This window comes from Natator depressus, chromosome 7, assembly GCF_965152275.1.
Source record: "Natator depressus isolate rNatDep1 chromosome 7, rNatDep2.hap1, whole genome shotgun sequence".
In the NCBI taxonomy this organism is placed as follows: domain Eukaryota; kingdom Metazoa; phylum Chordata; order Testudines; family Cheloniidae; genus Natator; species Natator depressus.
The window spans coordinates 70883308-70908717 of record NC_134240.1 but is presented as its reverse complement, the minus strand read 5'-3'; the positions used below and the strand labels follow the sequence as shown (position 1 = coordinate 70908717).

General features: G+C 42.4%; 2 protein-coding genes and 1 pseudogene across 3 annotated transcripts in view; 1 reads left to right on the top strand and 2 right to left on the bottom strand.

Annotated features, from left to right (window-relative positions):
- Window positions 1–4134: 4134 nt before the first annotated feature.
- LRIT2 (leucine rich repeat, Ig-like and transmembrane domains 2) lies at window positions 4135–11022 on the top strand. Its single transcript, XM_074959943.1, has 3 exons — window positions 4135–4248; window positions 4634–5415; window positions 7330–11022. The coding sequence occupies exons 1-3, from the start codon at window positions 4139–4141 to the stop codon at window positions 8136–8138; spliced, it is 1701 nt and encodes a 566-aa protein (XP_074816044.1). The 5' UTR covers window positions 4135–4138; the 3' UTR covers window positions 8139–11022.
- Window positions 10146–10445, bottom strand: LOC141991615 (histone H4-like; annotated as a pseudogene).
- Window positions 11023–19782: 8760 nt separating the features above from the next.
- CDHR1 (cadherin related family member 1) overlaps window positions 19783–25410 on the bottom strand; it is a 57996-nt gene continuing 52368 nt past the window's right edge. For both annotated transcript variants that reach the window (XM_074958730.1, XM_074958731.1), the window contains one exon: window positions 19783–23677. In XM_074958730.1, the coding sequence (XP_074814831.1) occupies window positions 23126–23677 (552 nt within the window). In that variant the 3' untranslated portion in view covers window positions 19783–23125. The remainder of the gene's footprint in view (window positions 23678–25410) is intronic.

Below are 25410 nucleotides of genomic sequence, written 5' to 3'. Positions count from 1 at the left end.
CTGTAATAAGAACTGTGCACACTAGATGTCCTCAGGAGAACATGGATTCATCACTCTAAAACCTTCAGGTGAAGGCTGACAATTATAACAACAAATTAGGGGTGAAGGTGCACAGTGAAACTGAAATGTACTAACCATGGGGAACAAGGACAGTTGGGGAGTGGGAGGTGGTTCGGGGGAGTCGGTGTGGGTGTTCTGTATGAGGGATGGGGAGAAACTGGGGCAGAGGGGGGAGGCTGGGGTGTCAGGGTTAGGAAGTGGGTGCTCTCCAGCAGGAGTAGGGGACGATTGGGGTGTCAGGGATGGGTGGGGGAGCAGAGTGGGTGCGCTGCATGGGGAGTGAGGGGAGCTACTGAGACTTGGGAGGGAGCAGGTTGGGAAGGGTGCGGGGGTCTTGGCAGACCCACTTCCTCCACAAGAGTAGTTGCTCTTGGCCTGATCCTGAGTGCCATGGTGGCTGCTTCAGCCCCTGTGGCCCTGCTCTCACCTCCACCCCTACCAGTTAAGAACATAAGAATGGCCCTACTGGGTCAGACCAAAGGTCTTCCGATAGTGGCCAGTGCCAGGTACCCCAGAGGGAATGAACAGAACAGGTAGTCATCAAATGAACCATCCCTTGTCACTCATTCCCAGCTTCTGGGAGGGCTAGGGACACCATTCGTGCCCATCCTGGCTAATAGCCATTGATAGACCTATCCTCCATGAATTTATCGAGTTCTTTTTTGAACCCTGTTATGGTGTTGGCCTTCACAAAAGCCTCTGGCAAGGAGTTCCACAGGTTGACTGTGCATTGTGTGAAGAAATACTTCCTTTTATTTGTTTTAAACCTGCTGCCTATTAATTTCATTTGGTGACCCCTAGTTCTTGTGTTATGAGTAGTAAAAAAAAAAAAAAAACTCCCTTATCTACGTTCTCTACACCGGTCATGATTTTATAGACCTCAATCATATCTCGCCTTAGCTGTCTCTTTTCCAAGCTTAAAAAATGGCCCAGTCTTATTAATCTCTCCTCATACGGAAGCCGTTCCATACCCCTAATAATTTTTTTTGCCCTTTTTTGAACCTTTTCCAATTCCAATATGTCTTTTTTGAGATGGGGTGACCACATCTGCACATAGTATTCAAGATGTGGGTGTCCCATGGATTTATATAGCGGCAACATGAACATCCCTTTCTTAATTATTCCCAGTATTCTGTTCGCTTTTTTGACTGCTGCTGTACATTGAGCGGATGTTTTCAGAAAACTATGCACAATGACTTTAAGACCTCTTTCCTGAGTGGTAACAGCAAATTTAGTTCCCATCATTTTATACATATAGTTGGGATTATGTTTTCCAGTGTGCACTACTTTGCATTTATCAACATCAAATTTCATCTGCCATTTTGTTACCCAGTCACCCAGTTTTGAGAGATCCTTTTGTAGCTCTTCGCAGTCTGCCTGAGTCTTTAGTAATCTAGTTATCTTTATCTTTAGTATCTTTAGTTATCTTTAGTAATTTTGTATCATCTGCAAATTTGCTACTTCACTGTTTACCCCTTTTTCCAGATCATTTATGAATATGTTGAATAGCACTGGTCCCAGAACAGACCCCCTGGGGGACAACACTAATTACCACTCTCCATTCTGAAAACTGACCATTTATACCTACCCTTTGTTTCCTATCTTTTAACCAGTTACCAATCCATAAAAGCACCTTCCCTCTTATCCCATGGCAGCTTACTTTCATAAGAGCCTTTGGTGAGGGACTTTGTCAAAGGCTTTCTGAAAATCTAAGTACACTATGTCCACTGGATCCCCTTGGTCAGTGATGAGCTGCCAAAATCTGAACAACGGGTTCCCTCCTCACCCCACGAGGGGGGTCGTTGCCCATCCCTGCCCCCCGGGACTCCTGCCCCATCCAACCCCCCCGCCCTGCGTTCCTTGACACCCCCCCAGGACCCCTGCCCCATCCATCCCCCTCCCTGTCCCCTGACTGCCCCCAGAACTGTAGTGGGTGCCCATCCCTAAGAGCCAGAGGCACCTGCCGGGGGGGCAAGGTGGGGAGTCCCAGAGGTGCTTACCTGGGGCAGCTCCCAGGAAGCATCTGACAGGTCCCTCTGGCTCCTAGGAGCGGGGGAGCGTAGCTAGGGGGGAGCAGGGGGAGTGGCCACCCCCCACGGATCACATCAAAAGTGGCGCCTTAGGCGCCAACTCCCTGGGTGCTCTTGGGGCTGGAGCAACCACGGGGAAAATTTGGTAGGTGCAGAGCACCCACTGGCAGCTACCCGCCCCGTGCCCGGCCCCAGATCACCTCCGCTCCACCTTCTCCACTGACCGCACCGCCCCGCTCTGCTTCTCTGTCCCCTGCCCCCGGCTTTCCACGAATCAGCTGTTTGCGCGGGAAGCCTGGGAGGGCTGAGAAGCAGGCGGCGGCTTCCCACTCAGGCTGAGGGTGGTGGAGGTGAGCTGGGGCGGGGAGCGGTCCCCCTGCGCCCCCCCCCCCACGGGTTACCTGCTGCGGCACGGGTGGCCCTCCTTGTGCCCCCCACCCCCACCCCAGCTCACCTCCGCTTCCCTGGGTGGGAAGCTGCGGCCTGCTTCTCAGCCTGCCCCGGCTTCCCATGCGAACAGCTGATTCGCGGGAAGCCTGGGGCTGGGGGGGCGGAGAAGCAGAGCGGGGCGGCACATTCAGGGGAGGAGTTGGAGGTGGAGCGGAGGTGAGCTGGGGCCGGGGATAGGGCGGAGAGCTGCCGGTGGGTGCTCTGCACCCACCAAATTTTCCCCTTGGGTGCTCCAGGGCTGGAGCACCCATGGAGTCAGTGCCTAGGGCGCCACTTTTGGCCACTTAAATTTAGAAGCCCTTTTAGAACTGGTTGTTCCTTGCGGAACAACCAGTTCTAAAAGGGCTTCTAAATTTAACAACCGGTTCTAGTGAACCGGTGCGAACCGGCTCCAGCTCACCACTGCCTTTGGGCCACATGCTTGTTGACCCCCTCAGAGAATTCTAGTAGATTGGTGAGGCATGATTTCCCTTTACTAAAACCATGTTGACTCTTCCTCAACAAATTATGTTCATCTATATGTCTGAAAATATTGCTCTTTATTATAGTTTCAACCAGTTTGCCCAGTACTGAAGTCAGGCTTACAGGCCTGTAATTGCTGGGATCACCTCTGGAGCCCTTTTTAAAAATTGGCATCACATTAGCTATCCTCCAGTCATCTGGTACAGAAGCTGATTTAAATGATAGGTTACAGACTACAGTTAGGAGTTCTGCAGTTTCACATTTGAGTTCCTTCAGCACTCTTGGGTGAATACCATCTGGTCCTGGTGACTTATTGCCGTTTAGTTTATCAATTTGTTCCAAAACCTCCTCTAATGATACCTCTTTCTGGGAAAGTTCCTCAGATCTGTCACCACAGTTGCAGAGCCCTGCTCAGCCTGAGCGTATGAAACAACTCACTTAAGAACAACACGTGGGGTGGGAATATAGATCAACCCCCACAATATTACCATTGTGGAGGCACTAGCCCATACCCCACCCCTGGGTCTGCCACCTCTGTCTATAACAGCCCATTACTTTCAGGAAAAAATAGTGTGATATTCAAGTTTTCCTGTAAAAATTGCTTCATTTAAGGACAGATTTCTTGCTCGTAAGGTATAGCACTTTGTTCTGCAAATCATCCCATTCATTTAATTGGAACTACTCACTACTAAATCTGAGTAAAGGGGATAAAATCTGGCCTTTAATGTGGAGTTTCTACTCAGATGATCACCGTTATAATTCTAGCAACCAAGAGAGTTTAAAATTAATTAGCTAAACATTTCTGTGTGGAGAGAAACAGACGCTGTTCCATTTTTGGCTACTTTTGAATATTTCAGAGAAAGATGTTTTGTCTAAACATTATCATCCAGTTTAAATAGCACTCACGTCACTATTTGGTTGGCCAGTGGAAATACTACCCAGGAGATATTAATATTTTCACTTGGTTCCATGGATGATTTTGGAGATTTGAGGCAGAAAATGTTACATGTATCCCTTGTGGTGTGGTCTCAGGCAGGGCTTACTCCTGCGTCAAGGAAGATTATGGCTAATAGGATTTGGTACTTGGAAGCTGCTGGCATATCTGGTACAGACCCTGTGTTTTCTTAAAGAAGAATATGGACCCCATTTGTTGTGTCATTTTTCTTCTTCTGGCCTTTTACAGGATAAACCCAGCTCTTTCTTATTGTGTTGTAGGATGCTCCTGCTCCAGCGATAGCTTTGGAAGGTAAGAAATGTTGGCATCTTATTAATGGTCTTCAGAAGAGTGTTTTGGAAATTCTTAGTATGGCTTGGGCAGTCTTGTGAATACTAGTCAATAATAGATGGATATATTAGGTCCTTAATAATAGATTCATATGTTGTGGATATCACTAATATTGTTTGGGTATTACTATTTTGGGTAAATAATAAGGTATCTGGGATATGTATTTTAAGATCGTTTTTATTGGGTTAAATTTTTCTTTTGAAGGGAGAGAGAAGTTAACCAGAACTAATAATACATTGCTTATGAGGGTATTCTGTTTCCAGTAGCCATTGTACATATTCGGTAGAACAGTTTGTTACCCATGTGCACAGTGTGTTAGCTAAAACTTTACTGATTTCCTCCCTAGGAGTGTGCTGTGCATGTCTACATCCCTGAGAAAGATACCTGGAGACATCCCTCAAGACATCAGAAAAATTAGAATAGAAAACTCTCATCTAACAGAACTGCCTCGTGGGTCATTCTCCAATGCCAGTGCCTTGCAATACCTTTGGCTGAATTTTAATAATATCACAGTTATGCACCTAAAGAGCTTAGAATACCTGAAGGATCTGACAGAGCTGAGATTGCAGGGAAACAAGTTAAGTTCAGTTCCATGGACAACATTTCAAGATACTCCAGCTTTAAAAATATTGGATCTAAAGCACAATAGACTAGATGTTCTTCCAGAGCATGCACTCAGGTATCTGCCCAATCTGACCTACTTAGACTTATCCTCAAATCAGCTTACTGTCATATCCAGAGATGTCTTCTATAATTGGCCTGTGTACCAGAAAACCCAGCAGTCTGAGAGGAAGATGGAAGCTATTTCCAATGCTGTCCTGGCTTTACATGATAACCCATGGATCTGTGACTGTCGCCTTAGGGGATTTGTCCAGTTTATCAAATCTGTTAGCCCACCAGTTATTCTGATGAATTCTTATTTAACTTGTTCAAGCCCTAAATTTAGGGCAGGGAAGTTCTTTCATGAAGTAGAGCTCAACAGTTGCATGAAGCCATTAACGTCATCCCTTGACACCAACCTGACTGTACATGTGGGATCGAATGTTACTATGGCCTGCTTGGTACAGGGCAGCCCCTCCCCAGCAGTCTGGTGGACCTATGGCCTAAAACATTTAAGGGCATTTACTGGTAAGCAATGGGGTCTATTTTTTATTTACGATGTAAGGAGTGGGAGTCAGTTCCTTGCCTACTAGTGAGTCATTCATACATCACCTAACCATTAAAATTATTTGAAATAACACAGCAGGCTCTGGTCAGAAATGGCGCAGAGTAGTGATGGAGACTAAGTGCAGCAAAGTTAGTTCAAGTAGGATTTTAGAGTGAATTTGGGAAGGGAGAAGCAGCGACATTCACCAACAAGCTTCTCTCTTTTCTGTATGGTGAAAAACAAGAGGCTGTGAAAAAGATACATTATCCAAGGGCAGGTGCCTTCTGGCCTTTTCCTGTTCCTAATGTTTCTGATGGCCTTTCACACAGACAATACAGCAGCTCTGTTATCTAACTGCTAATGTAAACCCACACATTTTTCTAAAACCAAAATATATTCTCCTGGTTCTTGCATAAAACAATAGGTCACAGAGTCTGCTTGCTCTATTACCTTCCAGATTTTGTCTCTCTTAATGAGGTCCTCTCTTCTCCAAAGACTACAATCCAAAATTCATTACCATTCCTCTTTCCCCCCACATAGCTTAGATCCTTAAGAAACTCCATCTCATGCTGACTGCCTTCAGTAGTACAATTTATGTGTTTTCGTAAGATCATTTTCTATAATGCATCCAATTTTCTACACAGAATTCTGAGTGGCACCACGACTCCTGACACTTAAATGAAATAGTTTTAGTCATGAATCCCAGAATATTATTTGCTTTTATTTTAATGTTTTATCAGCATTTGTCATTTTCCCTTAACAAGCCACATATTACATCAATTCTATATATTCTCTCTTGTCATATATCCATAGCCACTGTAATAAATAGATTAGACAGACTATTTTCAACTAGTAGCAAATGCTATTGTTAAGATTGTTTTTCAGTTTCCATTCCAACCCACCTTATGTTGCTCATAATGTTCTTCAACAAATTCCTTTGAGGCTGAAATTTGCCTTGTCTGGTATAATGGATGATAGAATTTGGCCCAGAATACATGTCTGTGTCCATTAAAACACTTTCTCTTTGATTTATTATCACTTATGTAAGCTATTTGAACTGCAGAGTATGTAAGAATAAGGAGGCTTTTGCTGGGAGAGAAAAATAGGAGATCTTTGTGCTTTCCCCCCCGATTTTTAAAATGATTTTCACCTGTATTTAGAAAATCTGTATGTGTGTATATCAGCAATCCAGCACATTCATGAGCAAATGTACAATAACAACCACAATAACATGTACAATAACAATAACAACGCAATGGGAGAAATGTGATTAAGATACTGAATATCATCGCTACCTTCCAAGGAGCTAGGGAAACAGTGATTTCAACCAAAGAATCTGAAAATGACGAAAACATATCATGACATTTTCCTCTAATGTTGATCTCAGCTGTGTATATATCTAAGCCTGCACAGTCTAGGTAGCAATACACTATGTCCAGACCTTGGGTCTCATGTAACTTTTTGCTGACCTAGGTGTTCATCTGTATTTAATGTAGTCATAACATCTGAGTTCTGCGTTTCTCATGAAGCAGGTGGGTTACCATGTTCCTGACCTATTTCTCCCCTCCTTCCCAAAGCACACATCTGTCATGTGATCTCATGCTGTTCCCATGAGATGGAACATTATTCAGTGAGTTAGACTGGTTAGAAAATGAAGGGGTAGGGGAAAGAAACAGCCACAATATTTTCATGAGATTTTGTGTCTGAGGTTAGTTTTTTGGGGGGATTTTGAGTCATAATTTCCTGACCTCTATCTACCAAGAAGTCCTTATTTCCCTCAGGGTAACTCACAGTCAAGGGATGAAGTGAATTCCTAGAGTCACTGTGCCTATAACACAGCTGGTGGTGAGTAGTACAACCTGACATGTCTGCTCTTGCTCTCCTTTTCTCCTCAGTGTCCACTACACACATCAGTGAAGATACAATGAAATCAGAGCTGGTGATTCCTTCAGCTCACCTTATGGATGAGGGCAATTACACCTGCACGGCTGCCAACTTCATTGGCAATACTTCTACTATAATCTCCCTGAAAATCCAGGCTCCCAGAATGGTAGCTTCTTCCTCGTCTTTCTCTTCCTCTGTCTCAGAAGAGAATGCCTATGTTGATGTGAGGATTGCCAAGCAGACAGTGTATGGGATTACGCTGGAGTGGTATGCAGTGACTGAGAATCCAGGAGAAACTTGGTACACCCTCCACTTTGGGAAGTATGACGACTCCAAGAAGGAGATGATTTACATTGGCCCGGGCACCAATACATATTCAGTCAACGACTTGCTCCCAGCTACCAAGTATGAGGTGTGTGTCACTTTAAGGAACCAGACACCCCGAAAGGGCCAATGCATTGTGTTTGTCACAGGCAGTGACATCAGTGAACTGGAGCAGAGGGAGAAGCTCATCCATATCATCATCATTGTGTGTGCCATGGTGCTGGCAGTCCCCGCTGGGATGTATGCGTGCACCACGGAGACCCGGCTTAACTGCATGGAGAAATGCGCTGGATTCTGCCACAAGAATTGCAAAGGGCAGAAGAACCTGAGAGCAGGCAACAAAGAAAACACCTTTGACAGCTTGCCAACCGGCAGTGAGGAGGGGCTGTGTTACCGAGACTCCAGTGAAGACAAGAGAAAGCCAAGGTCTCCGGAGGACAAGGAGAAACCCGACAAACACAAACCTAATCACAGAAATAGCGCTGATCTCTATTAGTGGATAAAAATTCAATCCTATATTAGATTAGATTAAGTTAAATATAGAAGGACCAACAAAAATATACATACACCTAGGTATCTGTGTTACATAAACCCTGGGCATGTGATATGCAGACATACAATCTTGTTTTTCAAAGGGTTTTTAGAAACATCTGAAACTTTAAGGAAAAACGGGGTTATTGGTAAGCAGGAGAGTAATGCATGGCATACACATTGCTGGGAGGGGAGCCAATATACATACTTCCAGCTACCTGGGAAATTCAATTAAATAGAGGACAGATACATGGCATTGTAATCTTTACAAATTATTCATACGTGGACAATCCTTGGGGAAATTACTGAGAGAAATTTATTCTAGTATTTTCATATATTACCATTTGGCAGTGAGGAGTGGGCTGTGTTACCGAGACTCCAGTGAAGACAAGAGAAATATATATATATATATCCATCCTATTAACTATTTGAGCCAAAAATGGCTCCTTCAACCCTTACTGCAGCTTAATGCTGATAGAATTTTATTTCCTCACTGAGTACCATTTTGTCTAAGTCAGTCTCTCACTTGCATAGCTTCATTGACCAGGGGGGTTTCAGAAGTGGGAAAGAATTATTTTTAATCTCTCATTGTTAAATACATGCTTTTATCGTGTGCTCTTTGGAGTATCCATATTGCATCATTTGGGGACAGTGAACACGAGAGCTTTGAAGATGACTTTCCTTACTACCCTGTTTCACTTGCTTATAACTTTTCAGAAATTATTCTTTGGGTTGCAACTTGCCAGGGCTTTGGTCTTAGTGCAAATTGATATGTTTTTGTTATTTTTTGTTGGGGTAAGTTCACAGGAAAAGAAAATGTTAGCAGTTTTTGAGTAATCTCCATGTGAAAATATACACTTTTTTTTCCATTTTCAAGGAAATTTAAGAACTATTTTTCACAAAGATGATTGAAAAACAACTGCACTTTGTAATGTTAAACATCACATGGAGCTAGTCCTCAAAGGGGAATAGTCCCTGATTATCTAAAACAAAGTAACACAATAACAGTTGTCTAATGTAGGAATTTTTTTAGGTTTCCTTCCTCTTCCCACCACCCCTGAAATTTCTTTTTCTTTCCTTGTTTTCCAAAGAAAACTCCAAACCTTAAGTAATCTATATTTTCCACAAACATGTTCATTTATCTCAAAAAGCCATTTTTTTCACTGAAAAACCAGTTTTGATGAAAAATTTTTGGCAGCTCTATTAGGGATCAAATTAAATCAAATCCAGCAACATTATTTAGGCAAATAATTGTGTTGTCAGCCATGACAGTTATTCAAAAGTCCAGATTGTTAAAGCTAAGGTTTCCCCCATTTTCCTTTCTTAGTTTTTTCCTTTTGTATGCATATGTGAACCTACATGCATCCACAAAATTAGATTTGAAACACACAGGGAAATCCTGGCAAAATTCTCATTGACTTCAGTGCGGACCATATTTCAGCTACCGAATCCATTTCTCATTTATAGTAAGGCCCCTTTACACTAGTCTGGTAGTGTAATCCAGCTCACAACTTTAATTCCGAATGGATAAAATAGAATTCAAACCGTGCAGCTATCTATGGTACTTGTACAGGCAGGGAATTATTAATGACATCACACTCTTTTATTTCACTGTACTTACAGAAAGGGAGTCACACACATCACAGACTGCAGGAGTTTGCTGGATCTTGGCACTTCTAGAAGAACAGTGGCTGTTCCTACTGAAGCAGCTCTGTATTCCCAGCAGAATCTTTGAAACAAAGTATGTTTTTAAAAGGGAGAATCATTTAACTTATAAATTATGGTTATCCATACAGTGAGGCCCAACTGTCTGATCAGCCTTGCACAGAACATAGGAAGAAAAAACATCTCCTGTCCCAAGGAAATGCTTCTATTAATTATTAATTTGTATTATATGTATTGTGATAGCACATGAGATTCCCAGTCATGCACCAGGACCCTCATTGTGCTAGGTTTTGGGTTAAGAGCCGACTCAGCCTCTGAAGCTGTACAGGGTGCGCCCCTGGTGTTTCAGGGCATATACCACATCTATGGCCATCACTGTCTTCCGCTTGGCCTGCTTGGTGTAAGTCACCGCGTTGCGGATCACGTTCTCCAGGAAAACCTTCAGCACCCCGCGAGTCTCTTCATAGATCAGCCCCGAGATGCGCTTCACCCCGCTGCGGCTAGCCAAGCAGAGGATCGCAGGCTTCGTAATGCCCTGGATGTTGTCTCATAAAACCTTGCGGTGCCTCTTTGCACTGCCTTTCCCGCCCTTGCCGTGACCAGACATCCTACAAACAAGCAGCTAACACCACCACCACCACTGTGTGCTGTGTGAACACAGAACAAAAAGATGTCCCCTGCTCCAAAGAGCTTACAATCCAAGTAATGCATATCCTTAAATTTGAAAATTAAAGTTTTTCCTTCAAACGTAAGGAAAATCAGTGTAAAAAAGCAGTTACACACCTTCTAACAGTGTAGTTACAGTTGTGTTTCTTAGGAGTTGGAAGACACTTGATTTTTGGCCTCCTGCTTTAAAAGATAGCCAAGATGTGGCTATCTGGTATACATGCAAATGGGTTGCTGCAGAAGTCATCAGAAAACAAAGTAGAGCTGAAAACAGTGCTTTAGATGGATCTTAATATGCTTGGCTGAGATTCACTCTGTTGTCTCCTAGGTTTTATGGTAATACTTTAGTAACAAGAAGTAAACAATGCTTTCCAAAGTTTTTTTATATGGGGTTACATTTTCTCCAATGCTTATTAATTCCACAGTTTATTGTACAAATATTTAACTATAACTGTTTAGTTCATCTTCTCTTACTTTCCAGTTTGTTTTATGTCGTTTTGTAGGCTTGACTAATAATTCTTAGTTGTAAAATATGGTTTTAAAATAAAATAATTGATTTTCAGAATACCCAGAGTTTTACCCATTAGTGAATTTTACTTCCATGTGCATGTTTGGTCTTTTTAACTATACTTGCCATATTTGAAAAGAAACCTGTATGACCAGTGATTAAATAAAGTCATATTACATGATCTCACCAAAAGATCCTATTTGTCAGCTTTCAGAGTAGTAGCTGTGTTAGTCTGTATCTGCAAAAAGAAAAGGAGTACTTGTGGCACCTTAGAGACTAACCAATTTATTTGAGCATAAGCTTTCGTGAGCTACAGCTCACTTCATCGGATGCATTCAGTGCATTCATTTGTCAACTATAACATCTATACTGCACAGATGATGAGTGAAGGAGTGTCATAGGGTGGGCTGGCCATTTAAAGTGGGATTGTCTGGGGTTCATTATACAAGTTTTTATTATGCTCTCTTCAGGTGGTGAATGTTGAGGTTTCCTTTAAGAGCGAGCCTGCTTAGCTTGGGAGAAGGGATTTGCAGGGAGGAAGGCTCCTACAGGAGCTTCACAGTAACAGGGAGACCTATAGGAAGGCTCTCCTGTAGTAGAGACAGATGGGTTGCAGAAAGAGCTAGTAGGCTCTTTTCAGTGGGCCCAGGGAAGAGGTCATGAGCCATGGAAGAGGCTGTGGGAAAGGCCCAAAGACAGGTTTATATAGGAAGTGTTCCAGGTAGGTAAACAAAGGGGACTGAGCGGGTGGCTTGCTGCTTGTGATGGGGTCCTTGGAGTGGAGCCTAGAGTAGGGAGGCCTGGGTTTCATTAGAGGAGGTGTGAACACATGAGGAATGAAGGCCAATGAGTCTGGCATTCAAACTGAAGACTCAATCTGAGGTGGCTGAATGATTATTGTGTTGGATTTTTCATTTACCCCCTGGAGTGGACTTCATTATTTGGCTGGAGGGCGAAATCATTAAACAGCACTGGACTCTGCCTATCTAAGAGTGGGCCACTGAAGTGCCTGGAGACGGAGCAGGGAAACTGAGGCACAGAGCACTGACCAAAGTGATCTTGTCACATGGAGTTCTTTTAAAAAATGATTGGGACTGTAAACGTCCCTTATTGACACATGCAACAAAATACATCTTGAAAAGGGGATTTACTTAAAATTAATGCAAAATGAGTGATCCTCCCTCCAGAGACCAGCTAACCTCTTACAAAAGAAACATTGGCCAATACAGTGGACTATGCTAATGACCGAATCTCTTCTGCTTGATGCTACAATCCCACACTATCTAATGCTGAGCTGTTCCATAAGGGTTAGCTTGTGACTTGACCTACACTGCTATGCAGAAGAATAAGAACCCCCCTTATGCTCCTGCATAGGCTACTTGCACATTGTGCCTTGGCTCTGCCCACAGTGTGCCAGCTGCTGTAATTTCTGCTAGTATATACTCTAGTAGACCACTATCTCCCAGCAGGAAGGGAATTGTGCCTCACAAAGGTGCCTCTTGGGGCTGGGCCAAAAGGTACAATCTAGCCTTTATGTCTTGAAATTAAACCGTGGGTCTAACTTTCACACTTGGAGGCCTAGCTGAGGGTATCCAATTCTAATTTAGGGTACTCAACTCACTCGCAGGTGCTTAAATTCAAATCCTGCAGACCTAAGTCAGACGCAAAGGCCTGATCCACCTCCCACTGAAGTCAGTGGAAAGACTCCCATGGACATCTGTGGCTATTGGTTCTAACCAAAATGTTCACCTCCCTTTCTGTGTAGGGGAGCATGGTCCTTATTCAGACAAAATTCCCAAGTCCTCATGTGCTGGTTTTAGCACTCAGGGTAAACATTGTAAAAGGGAATTTTGCGCTTTAAAAGCAGTCTGTGACACTTTCTCAGGGTATCCAGGAATGTGAGTCACCATGTTACCCCCTCTCCCTGCCTCCAGGGAAAGAGCCCTTTCTTGTAATAACTGGCTGTCAGCTCCCTGACACTGCCAGCCCTTCGGAAACTCAGGTGATCTCATCGGGGCTCTGCTCTGCCCCTACTTTGCCTTGTTGGTTAACACTTGGTGTACCCCACCTCCTGAATGCCTCAGAAGCATCCCTCTGTAGTACCCAGACACTTAGTGTAATTACCATGAAAGCGGTCCCCAAAGAGATAGTGTACACACAGTTTGACTGGTACAACTCTCGATCAGGTGCTTTATGGCAACAAGGCATTGTAATCTACTTAAGGTAAAAACAAATCTAAGTGTATTCAAAAAGCTTAAGAGATGCTGAGAAAGAATAATGAGTGGAAACACAACTGGTTACATGTAGAAAATAAAACATAAAATGCACTCCTATGTCTACGCTTATTAAAGATTACCTCTTCTATTTTATAAAGTAGGATTCAATCTGTGAGGGAGTTTTCAGTCAAAACCAGGATCCAAGTTTTCATGAATATTTTCCCGCCCTACAAGGGGTTTCCTCAGCAAATAGGTAACAAAATGGCTTTTTGCTTCTCCTTATGTTGCCCAAACTCATTGTTTTTACCCTAGAGTCAGGATGGCACCCCACAGTTTGTTCTCGAGTATGCTGCCTCCATGTTGTCTTCACAGCTTCATGTGGACTTGAAATGCAATTGTAGCGGCCATTGTGTTTTCATGTAAGATGCTTAATCTTAATGAACCTAAACATGTAAATATACATCCCTTTCTCTGGTAAAACCAGCTCTTTACACCTTGATACAAACTATTAAGGATGCCTTTTTAGGAGATATACATGCCTTTTTAAATGTAATCAGTACGTACGATATAGTCACAATAATGTTAATGGCCAGCATGATCCTGGCTTTCATTTAAGATCTCATGCAACATTCTTTATAGATAAATACTATGACAGCACTGTGTTAGGTAGCGTGTATTTGTCAAGCCTGATAGGAGCTGCTGTTATAAAGTGAACCGTTTGCCAGTTAGTTTTGAGGGGTTCTTACTTCATTCCCCTTGAACAATGATGCAGTAGAGTTAGCCACTGGCTGTCGGTTCATAACCCTCTTGTCTAGCTAAGGCATCTGCTACTGCATTCTCTTCCCTTAATGTACAGAATTTCCCTGTCCTATTCTTGGAGAGTGATGCTCCAGTGTAACAGTGTGAAATTGGTACCGCTGATTCCATGGAAAATGGTCTGTCCGGACCCTAAATTTTCTCTTAACTACATAGACCCTTAATTGATTGACTGCCCACACCATAGCATAACAGTCTTTTTCTATGACTGACTAATTCTGTTCAGTGGATGTCCGTTTCTTACTCAAGAGAGCAATGGGCTGCTCTTTGTTGTTGCCCGCTGACTGCATTAGTACAGCCCCCAACCAATGTCTGAGGCATCAGTACACAGTTCAAACATTTTGTCAAAATTTGGCCTTGCTAGAACAGGTTTTTCTGACAGGCTTTTTTTTACCTTATCAAAACCCTCCTGACACACCTTTGTCCATACTATTTAATTTGGCTTCATTTTTTTGCACAAGTCTGTGTTAGCAATGTCACTAAAACCAGGTACAAATTGGCGGTAATATTCACCAAACCTATGAAAGACTGGTTAACAATAGGTTCCATCTTCAAGGGAGCAGGAGAAATTTGACCACCCCCCCGTACCAATATCCTAAGTAAAGAACTTTGGCAGCTCCTATTTTACATTTTGATACCCTTACAGTAAGACCTGCATCTTTGAGTATTGGTAGCACAATTCCCAAGTGTTTTTTATGATCTGACCAATCATTGCAAAATATTGCAATATATATATACTATATAAGCCTGTGCAATTTTCATTGTAATGCATTTAACACTTGATTGAGAGGTGGCCCCTGCATTAATTAACCCAAAAGGTAAGAACTCAAAGTCCCTATCAGTAATGAACAAGGATTTTCTCGGTGCTTCGCTGTCTGAAGGTATTTGCCAATAGTCTTTAATCAAGGTCACAGTACTTGAGGTATTTTTGCATTGCCTAAAGCATCTAACATGTCAACAATTCTGGGCCTAGGATAGGTGTCAAGTACTGTGACAACGTAAAGTTTTATATACTCAACACAAAACCTTATAGTCCTGTCTCTCTTCAGAACCATAAGGAGTGGTGAGATCCATGAACTGTCAGACCCTTTAATTATCCCAATTTCCAGTATGTTACATATTTCTTTACAAATTCGCTGCTGTACTTGGTCAGCTGTTCGCTAAACCCTGCTAAGGGCAGGCTCTGGTCCCGCAGTGTCAATCTTATGAGTGAAACCCGGCATGCTAGAGAAAAGCTGCATGTGGCAATGCAGCACTGCCCAAATTTCTGCCCTTTTCATCAGTTAACTCTTTGGATGGTAGCCTCTCAGTGCCAACAGACTCTCTGTTGTTATGCTACTGTGGGAAATGTAGGTGATATTAGTGCTATATTAGTGTAGGAAGTTACAGGAAATAATACAGGTACAGAGGGATATATATAGAAGATACATACGACAGACCACTTCTAAACCATTTTTCATGTTCCACTTTGAGACAGGTGAAATAGTAATAAACACTGAGTAAAGTCCCGTAACTCATGCCTAGGTCATTAAAAAAAGAATAATTTAAAAAAATCCATCTTTTTAATAAATAAACCAGTTTTGTGAAACTGGACTTCCACACCCACCTATCATCACAAGTACATAGGCAGTGGGGTTCCAAATATAATTACATAATAGTAGTAATTTCATTTCTGTATCAAAATTTGCTCAGTTTCTGCATAAAGAGCTGTTTTTTTTTCTAGCTGCCAGGTCTGCCTTTTAGAATTCAGCTAGCTTTTCAAAGCCCTTTGCCCTCCTATTTATCACCCGCAGAAAAGGTTCTGCAACATGGAGCTTAACCTGCAAATTTGGCTGTTGTCAGGGAGCAGAAGAGAACCACTTTCCTATGAATGGTGCTGCAGAATTAACTCTTTCCTCCCCCAACTTCATTTTTGTCAAAGAAAATTGTCTGACTTGCAGATGCACAAAGGACAACCACCACGTTGCCTTTTTTATAGTCTCCTAAAACTTAAGCTAAAAGCAGCAAAAAATAGGAAAGATGCCACTGCCCAGAGAAACAGAAAACACTGATGCCATAATCATTGGGTACCTTTTATGGATTTTATTAATAAAAACATCTGGAATACAGTGTAACTGGTAAGAAGACCTGTATTCATTGGAAAAAAAAGTCTCACAATATATAATAAAACATCTTTTTCTCCTTAAATGTTTCTTTAAGACTATTATAATTCCTGTTAAGTCTCATTTAATTAAATGGTCCTTACAGGGCTTCATCATATTAGAATGAACAATAAATATTGCCATAAATACATCATCATGAAGACAGGGGTCCAGACAATAGTTATAAGTTTTTGGTACTTTATGAAATGTTGTATAAACAGATTCAGAAATATAACAAATGAAATGTACAGATCATTACTTCAAGTCATCACAGACATTTGTGTACCAGTACAGAGTACTCCTCCCTGTGCGGTTATGAAGTTACCTCACTTATCCTGGGGGGTGTGGCCTGGACTCTACAGTAGACCCGTGTAAACGCTGCTCACTGTTGTTTAGTAAATGGTGCCCTAAAGAAGCTGAACATTTAGGCAAAAATTGAAGAAGTGTGTGGAGATGTTAGGGTTGCAATCGGCCAGAACATGGAGCCAGATCCTCAGCTAGTATAACTGGCCTTGCTCCTCTGAACTCAGGATGTTTTACACCAGCTGATGAACTGGGCCTTCAAGTCTAGCCAGAACCCAGAGAACAAGAGCAAACAATACACTGTTGTGCGTTATGCCAGATAACAAAAATGAGGAAATGAAAGAACCAGGGGAAAAGTTGCCATCAGCAACAGCAACAATAGTAACCAGGCCTGAATAGAAAAAAAAAAATATATATATCAAAAAGAGGCTTGCCACCTGAGAGAGAATTTTGCCTGTAGTGTTTTGTGCTATGAGTCTCAGTCATCACCACTGTTACAAGCCACTATTTCTTTTAAAATATGCTTCATTTCTATAAATTTGCCTATTGGGGAATAGCAAAAGCCCAATTAAACTCTGTTTTAAGTAAGTGTTTCAAAGTTACATTTTCCCTATTCAACCATTCTTTGCACAGTTCTACTGCACAGCAAATGCTTCTTAATTGTTTTGCATAATAAAACATCCACACTGGTGTTAGAATATAAATATTCAGGCCTGTCTGTAAAGGCCTATACTCTAAGAATTTAGGTGTATTCTTATCACTTAGCTAGTTCTAGAGGTATAAAAGAGAGAATCAAAATCACTATCTGACTGTATAAGGCCTTCTCTCACTGTGACAATCTGATGCCCTGTTCTTAGGGTGAGGCCTTTGGCTAAGCAGCAGAGGCAGCCATGAGCTGGGAAGCGAACGGTCACATCCTCACATTCCAAACTAGTCACATTGAAAGAAGGTGCTATTGGGCTGTTAGGAATACAATCCTGTCCTGATAATGCCTATCGCCTCCAGAGAAAGAGAAGTGCCTAGAAAATGTAAAAGGAAACTTAATTTGATAGCATCCTGTCTGGCAAGAACTCACTTATCAATAGACACAGCTGGGAAACCCTTATGTCTTTATAGATGTAGTTGTGAAATCCTCATTTCTGTGTTGTTCTATCATTGTAGTCCCCATTTCCCTATTGTTTGTCTGTATAATCTCTGTCTGGTTCTGAGATTGTTTCTGTCTGCTGTATAATTAATTTTGCTGCGTGTAAACTGATTAAGGTGGTGGGATATAACTGGTTAAATAATCATGTTACAATATGTTAGGATTGGTTAGTGAAATTTCAGTAAAATGATTGGTTAAGGTATAGCTAAGCAGAACTCAAGTTTTACTATATAGTCTGCAGTCAATCAGGAAGTAAGGGGGGAATGGGAACAGGGAATGGGGGTGGGGAATTGGAATCATGTTTTGCTAACGGGGGGAATGGGAACAGGGAATGGGGGTGGGGAAATTGGAATCATGTTTTGCTAAGGAGGGGAATGGGAACAGGGACACAGGTAAGGCTCTGTGGTGTCAAAGCTGGGAAGGGGGACACTAAGGAAGGAAACTGGACTAATGCTTGCTGGAAGTTCACCCCAATAAACATTGAATTGTTTGCACCTTTGGACTTCGGGTATTGTTGCTCTCTGTTCATGCGAGAAGGACCAGGGAAGTAAGCAGGTGAAGGAATAAGCCCCCTAACAACTGGTATCACTTCATACTCCATAATCCTCATTTCTAGACTTCAATGAAGCAATCTCCCCACACTCTTCAATGTAAGAATTCAAAAAGAAATAGCTGCAGTAATTAGTACACTGGTGGCTGTAAACAATTGCTTTTCAGGTAGATAGGCAGAAATCCTAGCTTTTGTTGCTATTTCAGGTATCAGAGTGGTAGCCATGTTAGTCTGTATCAGCAAAAACAACGAGGAGTCCTTGTGGCACCTTAGAGACTAACAATTTTTCCTTCTTTGATATTCACTCCTTTTTCGCAAAAAGAAAAGGAGTACTTGTGGCACCTTAGAGACTAAGAAAACGGCTGCTACTCTGAAACCTGTCACCCCTTTTTGTTAACTGTTGAGAATAGGCCACTTCCACCTTAAGTCTCCCACAGTATTCTTGACAGCAAGTTAAAGAAATATTGGCTGGATGAATGGACTATAAGGTGGATAGAAAGCTGGCTAGATTGTCGGGCTCAATAGATAGCAATCAATGGCTCCATGTCTAGTTGGCAGCCGGTATCAAGCGGAGTGCCCCAAGGGTCGGTCCTGGGGCCGGTTTTGTTCAATATCTTCATTAATGATCTGGAGGATGGCGTGGATTGCACCCTCAGCAAGTTTGCAGATGACTTTAAACTGGGAGGAGAGGTAGATATGCTGGAGGGTAGGGATAGGATACAGAGGGACCTAGACAAATTAGATTGGGCCAAAAGAAATCTGATGAGGTTCAACAAGGACAAGTGCAGAGACCTGCACTTAGGACGGAAGAATCTCATGCACCGCTACAGACTAGGGACCGAATGGCTAGGCAGCAGTTCTGCAGAAAAGGACCTACGGGGTTACAGTGGACGAGAAGCTGGATATGAGTCAACAGTGGGCCATTGTTGCCAAGAAGGCCAATGGCATTTTGGGATGTATAAGTAGGGGCACTGCCAGCAGATCGAGGGACGTGATCATTCCCCTCTATCTGACATTGGTGAGGCCTCATCTGGAATACCGTGTCCAGTTTTGGGCCCCACACTACAAGAAGGATGTGAAAAAATTGGAAAGCGTCCAGCGGAGGGCAACAAAAATGATTAGGGGACTGGAACACATGACTTATGAGGAGAGGCTGAGGGAACTGGGATTGTTTAGTCTGCAGAAGAGAAGAATGAGGGGGGATTTGATAGCTGCTTTCAACTACCTGAAAGGGGTCTCCAAAGAGGATGGATCTAGACTGTTCTCAGCAGTAGCAGATGACAGAACGAGGAGTAATGGTCTCAAGTTGCAGTGGGGGAGGTTTAGGTTGGCTATTAGGAAAAACTTTTTCACTAGGAGGGTGGTGAAGCACTGGAATGCGTTACCTAGGGAGGTGATGGAATCTCCTTCCTTAGAAGTTTTTAAGGTCAGGCTTGATGGTCAGGCTGGTATGATTTAGTCGGGGATTGGTCCTGCTTTGAGCAGAGGATTGGACTAGATGACCTCCTGAGGTCCCTTCCAACCCTGATATTCTATGATTCTATGATTAATTGAATTGGCCTCTTTAGCACTGACCCCCCCCCCCCGACACACTTGGTAAGGCAACTCCCATCTTTTCATGTGCTGTAATATTTATACTGCTCACTGTATTTTTCACTCCATGCATCTGATGAAGTGGATTTTAGCCCACAAAAGCTTATGCCCAAATACATTTGTTAGTCTCTACGGTGTCACAAGGACTCCTCGTTGTTTTTATATAAGATATGACTCTCCAGCCTCTTACACCAGTTTTAGATAAGCATCGCTCTAGGGATATAATGGAATAGAGACTCAGGCCCATTGTCCTAAACTACTATGTAGGTCATTGTGCAATTTCTCACAGTATATTGTATACCTATCTCTAGACCTTTGGAAATATCACTTGCCTCAACTCAAAAAGTGAAATATAAAATATTCCCTCCTTTTATGAGAAATGTATCCAGAAATTAGTAGAAGTAGTAATAGTTTGGAGCCTTCATAATGTGGATGGAACTGCTTCTCTGCCTGCCAGTCTAAACCAGGCATTAGCCAATGGAATCACACTGGTGTAAATGGGTGGAAATCACAGCCAAGATTTATCATGTATTTGCAAGGGAATTGGTTAAACTGGCTCTAAGTGCATTTCAAAAGGGTTTTCTGTGCCACTGCTTTCTTTGGTTATCATGCACATCTACGACTGTGAGCTTCAGCCAAAGCATCTGACATAGTGTATATCTTTTCTAGCATGGAGCCAGATCGACCCAAAGGGAATAGTTTGAAAGCGAAGCTAAGTCTCATTGTACTTGCTTGCACCAAACCGTCAAACCTACAACTCAGTGACTTCAAATGGCTATTTCACAAAAGTCTGAAGCTTAGTACGACAGACCTCATTGTGCTGCTGCAAAGAATACGTGGCTTTAAACAGGGCCTAAAAGCAGGCTGCAAAATGTGGTTATAGGAATAGCCTACTGAAGATTACACATTCACTTATAATTCCTGGTACTGCTGCCAAGAACCAATACATGATTGTGGGCCAAGATTTTTTACAATTATTTGAGGCTCTAGTTTAGGGAACTCATTCCAATCCTTTTAGGGACTGTGGGAGTTCAGATGCAGACTGCAAGCCATGCTGTTTTTGAGCTGATGGTGTGGGAGAGATGTGGGCAGACAGGAGGAAACATATAGCGAACCACAGCGCTCTATGACACCATCTGTTGAGTCATTTCTGGAGTGGCATAGACATTACCCTAGGGCAGATGGCTCATCTCACCTTCCCTGATGGAGAAAATGTGATGCAATAGGTAGTCATGCAGGGATGACAGATGTAGAGAAAAGAGACTATATGATGGTTTAGGGATAAAGGAGTTAAGGAGGGAATCCATGGATCCAGGAACTAGGTCAGACTAATAGATCCAGCAGGTCTATAGGTCAGTAGCAGATGCAATATAATCCAACAAAATAGTAGGCTAGAAGAGAGATGGTTATTCAGAATACTTCCCCTTCTTCTGGCTTGGGGTTTTCACCGTCCTGATTTTCATTGCATAGCCCTGTATGCTTCAATGACACCAAGAGGAGCCTGAAATATCTCTGGGGCCAATGTAACATAGAATCATAGAATATCAGGGTTGGAAGGGACCTCAGGAGGTCATCTAGTCCAACCCCCTGCTCAAAGCAGGACCAATCCCCAACGAAATCATCCCAGCCAGGGCTTTGTCAAGCCTGACCTTAGAGACCTTTAAGGAAGGAGATTCTACCACCTCCCTGTGCTGTTTGTGTCATAGCATTAGCACACTGTGGTACAATGTCCCACATAATGACTGTGTCCGGGAGGGCAAAGTTTTAAAAGTGTCACCTTTGGCCTCATCCTTGGAGTGGGAAACAAGGCGCTATACTCAGCAGTACTGGCCAGCTGCTTTTGACAAACAGGTGAGGCAAAGGCACTGTTAACCTGCCTTAACCATCGAGTTAAACTGCAGTTACAGCTGCTTTGCTGGATTGATACAAAGCGGGCAGACTGTACTTCAATGTCAGTTCAGGAATACAGAAAAACAGCTTTACCTGCTCCCTTCTGTATTGTTAATTTCACCCATTCAGAAATGAGTAAAGAGCTTTCCTTTAAAATACTAATGAATGAGGGTAACCCTAGGTTAGACCCTTTATTGCCACGCTACAAACTGCAGGAAAAAACTAGGTGCTTCAGATGCAAATGAGAGTAGCCTTTTAACTGCAGTATAATTAGGACAGTAATGTTTTGGGCCAAAATGGAAACGGTCACCTGACAGCCCCCTACATCAGTCCATGATATACGATGAAACATGTCACACCAACACTCTATGCTAGAAAGAACACTTTCCCAAGATCTAGGTAAAGGATTTTTTTTTTTTAAAAGACACGTTCCTGACTGATGGACCCAACTTCCAGGAGGCTGCTTTTACTTTTCCCGCCTATTTTCTTGCTCAGTTTTTACATTTCAGTCTTCCTGCTTTAATCACCTCTTGCTTCTCCCTTATTCTCCACCATTGTGGGGTGCCCTACCTGCAGGGAGCAGCATTGAATTAGCACTAACCCCACCTCTTTCAGGTGCTACAGTTTCCATATTTGGACCCATTACCAACTGTTTTTGGAAAGAATGAGTGGGACTTTCCTTTTTCTTTTTGGTAGGGATGTTTGGCTGGGAAATGGAGGAAAGCATTATGTCAAAGCTGCTCTGGCAAAATCCAGTGTAAGCTGCATGAAAACGAAAAACTTCTCAAAGCCTGTCTGTTCATATCTAGGATCAAGGATACTTAAGTCCTAAGGGCATCACTTCACAAGCTGTTGCAAAATGTAGAGTACACCTAAGAGTGTAAGTATCCATTTATAATTTATTTACTCAGAGAATAACAGCTTGCCTAAATTAAAAAAATGACCTCCTATACTGATATGCTGCTGTTTCTACAAGAAGGTCAACATTTTCAAGTGTGGTGTGATTTTAAATGCCCAGTTTTAGGCACCGTGGCGGCTATCTTCAGGCCCTGATAAGGATTGACATCAAGGGGAGTTAGGGGTGCATAGCTCCTTTGACAATCATGTTTCTTGAAAGAGTCTCAAGTTGGACACCCCTAAAATCACTGGCCCCTCCTGAAAATTATGGCCTACATCAGGACAATTAGCACCTTGGTCAAACAGTGCAGGGAGGAAACTAGTTTTTAGAAATGATCTGAATACAATTCTAGCAACTGACACCAATATTATATGTGAACTAATTCCATTGCAAAATATATTAGCATGTAATACTTGTGAAAAGTAACAGGTGACTGTAGCAGTGGGGAACTGCTTTTAGTTCCTTTTGTATTGAAAGAAATGGAAAAGATCAATCACACCATGCACCTCTCTCCATACACTGCATGGCTATGTGATCTCCATGAGTGGCTGCTACAAATGCACTAGATATGGGGGTTGTTACTGGCTATGTTCCTCTTTTCAAACTTCTGTTTGAGCTCTGAGACCAGGGCATTATGGGTGCTGCTGGGGCCCTTTTTCTTCCCCGGCTTGTTTATAAACTTGGGGTTTAGGGAGCCTGACACTGTGGTCACTCTCCACTCAGTGGTATTTATCTTGGGCGCTAAAACTGGGGAAGGGGGCAGGGCTGGGGCAGTAGGTGGCAGAGAGGGCACCTGGACATTATTGTTGCTGTTCTCATTCTGCAGACTCTTTGTGTCATCCTCAATGGCAAACTTCTCGGCAGGATTGCTGGACAACTTGAATTTCAGCCACTCCATCCTGACCGTCCTGGGTTGATGGATCTGTCTCTTTTTTATGATCCGTCTCACCGGCATGATTTTGTTGGATCTCTTATTGCGCCAGAACATGGCAGTAGAGATCATGATTGTGATCACCACCATTACGCCCATGACACCAGCTAGCACTCCTAAGGCTTTCATGGGGTTATCTTTAGTGTGCATCAAAAAGGCGGCCATTGGCCCTTTGTGAAGAGTCTGTAAAAGAGTACAAAGAGAACATGTGACTTACTCTATGGGACAGACAGAGATTCTATAATTTCATTTGTCCAAAATATGTAACAATGAGGGTGGACCAAGATAAGTTGTCTTTTTGTAAAAAAATAAATAAATAACCAATTTGATTAGTTTACATTTGAATTTGGGTCATTTAGATTTGATACCAAACTGGAGAAAAAGAAATCCCTACAGTATTGTACTGTAACAGCCAAACACTGATGCTTACAATGGTGTTACTGCAATGATTTGGATCAATCCTGTGTGATAGTGGAGTATTTAAGAGAAGAATTAGTTCTGCAACAGACAGCTGAACTGTTATGCTGTATTTTAGAATTAATTTCAAGGAAGGAACAATACTGTTGAATCCCAATAGAAATGTACAAGTGGGACATAATCTTTTGAGAAGAGCTGCACGTGGTACAGTTTACGGGACTGTGACTGAATATGGCATTAAAGATATTTTGAGGCAACCATATTTTTTTTATTGCAATGCACACAATAAGTCTCTAGCAGATCTGTGTTGCATTCTGTTTTCTAGTACTCTTTTACAGACATAACAAAACGGTTTGAGGTAATGGACCTGAGTAGAACAAGATGTTTCTTTTAAAAAAAACTAAATAAGAGCTAATGTGCACTATATATGGCATATTAAGGACAAATGAATGAACAGTTCATTTCACAGCTTAGCACACTGAGTGCTTTGGAGGTCCCCGTATAATTTTTCGGATTTTGCCCTGAGGATGAAGTCGGGATCTTTTCACACTTTTCCAGTATGTGATGGTGGAGATCACCATTGTTACAGAAATGGTGGAAAGGACGCCACTCATGCAAATTCCAAATATTGTCCATGGACGCTTCTTGAGGCCTAAAATATAGGATTTTACCCTTGACTTGATCTGGAAATGTCAAAAATAAGAGAACTTATCAACCTGTGCACCATTATATTCCAAAGAAACTGGCAATTTGTAAATATGGGCATAGCACTCTGGAGACACATGATGCCTAATTTTAGGTAACCGTGTTTGATGTAAATCTTTATCCTACATACAAGCTAAAATAAAAATTGCCAACTGTGTGAACTAATCCTACATTTTGCCCATCCCTCACCAGCTCCACAGCCATGAGAACTGTGGTAGATGATGAACACAAAAGATTCTTATCCACTGTCTTAGAGCAGTCAGATTATTTCCCACCCCTCCATTGTTCATGTTCTCCCCTAGCATTGGCACATGTTCATGGGAGAGCGTCATGCAATTGGTGATTCATGTGATTTGAATGATCCCCAGCGCCTTGACAACACTTACATCTGCGTAGAGTGAGGGCGTACTGAGTGTCCTCACAGGCCTAACAAAGTAAGAGCACTGCTCCTTGGAATGAGGGTCTGAGTTGCCCATAGACATACAAGCATCTATATCATACACAAACTCATGGAACAAAAACAGACTAGGCTCTCCTTAATAGCATTCTACACAAGCTAGAAAGCTTCACATCGGTGCACACACAAAATGAAATTCCCTTTAGAATGACCAGGAGTGGTGGATGTGTGAGGCAAAGTATCGCATATGGAAAAACATCAAGAAAATTAGCTTTAGCATGCAAGTGGCCATATTAATCTGATATGGCACGCTCATGTTCTTTTAATTAAAGCCTTACCCAGCTATGGGAAAGGACAGGAATAAAAAGCCTGGTACATCACAGTAATATATCTTCAC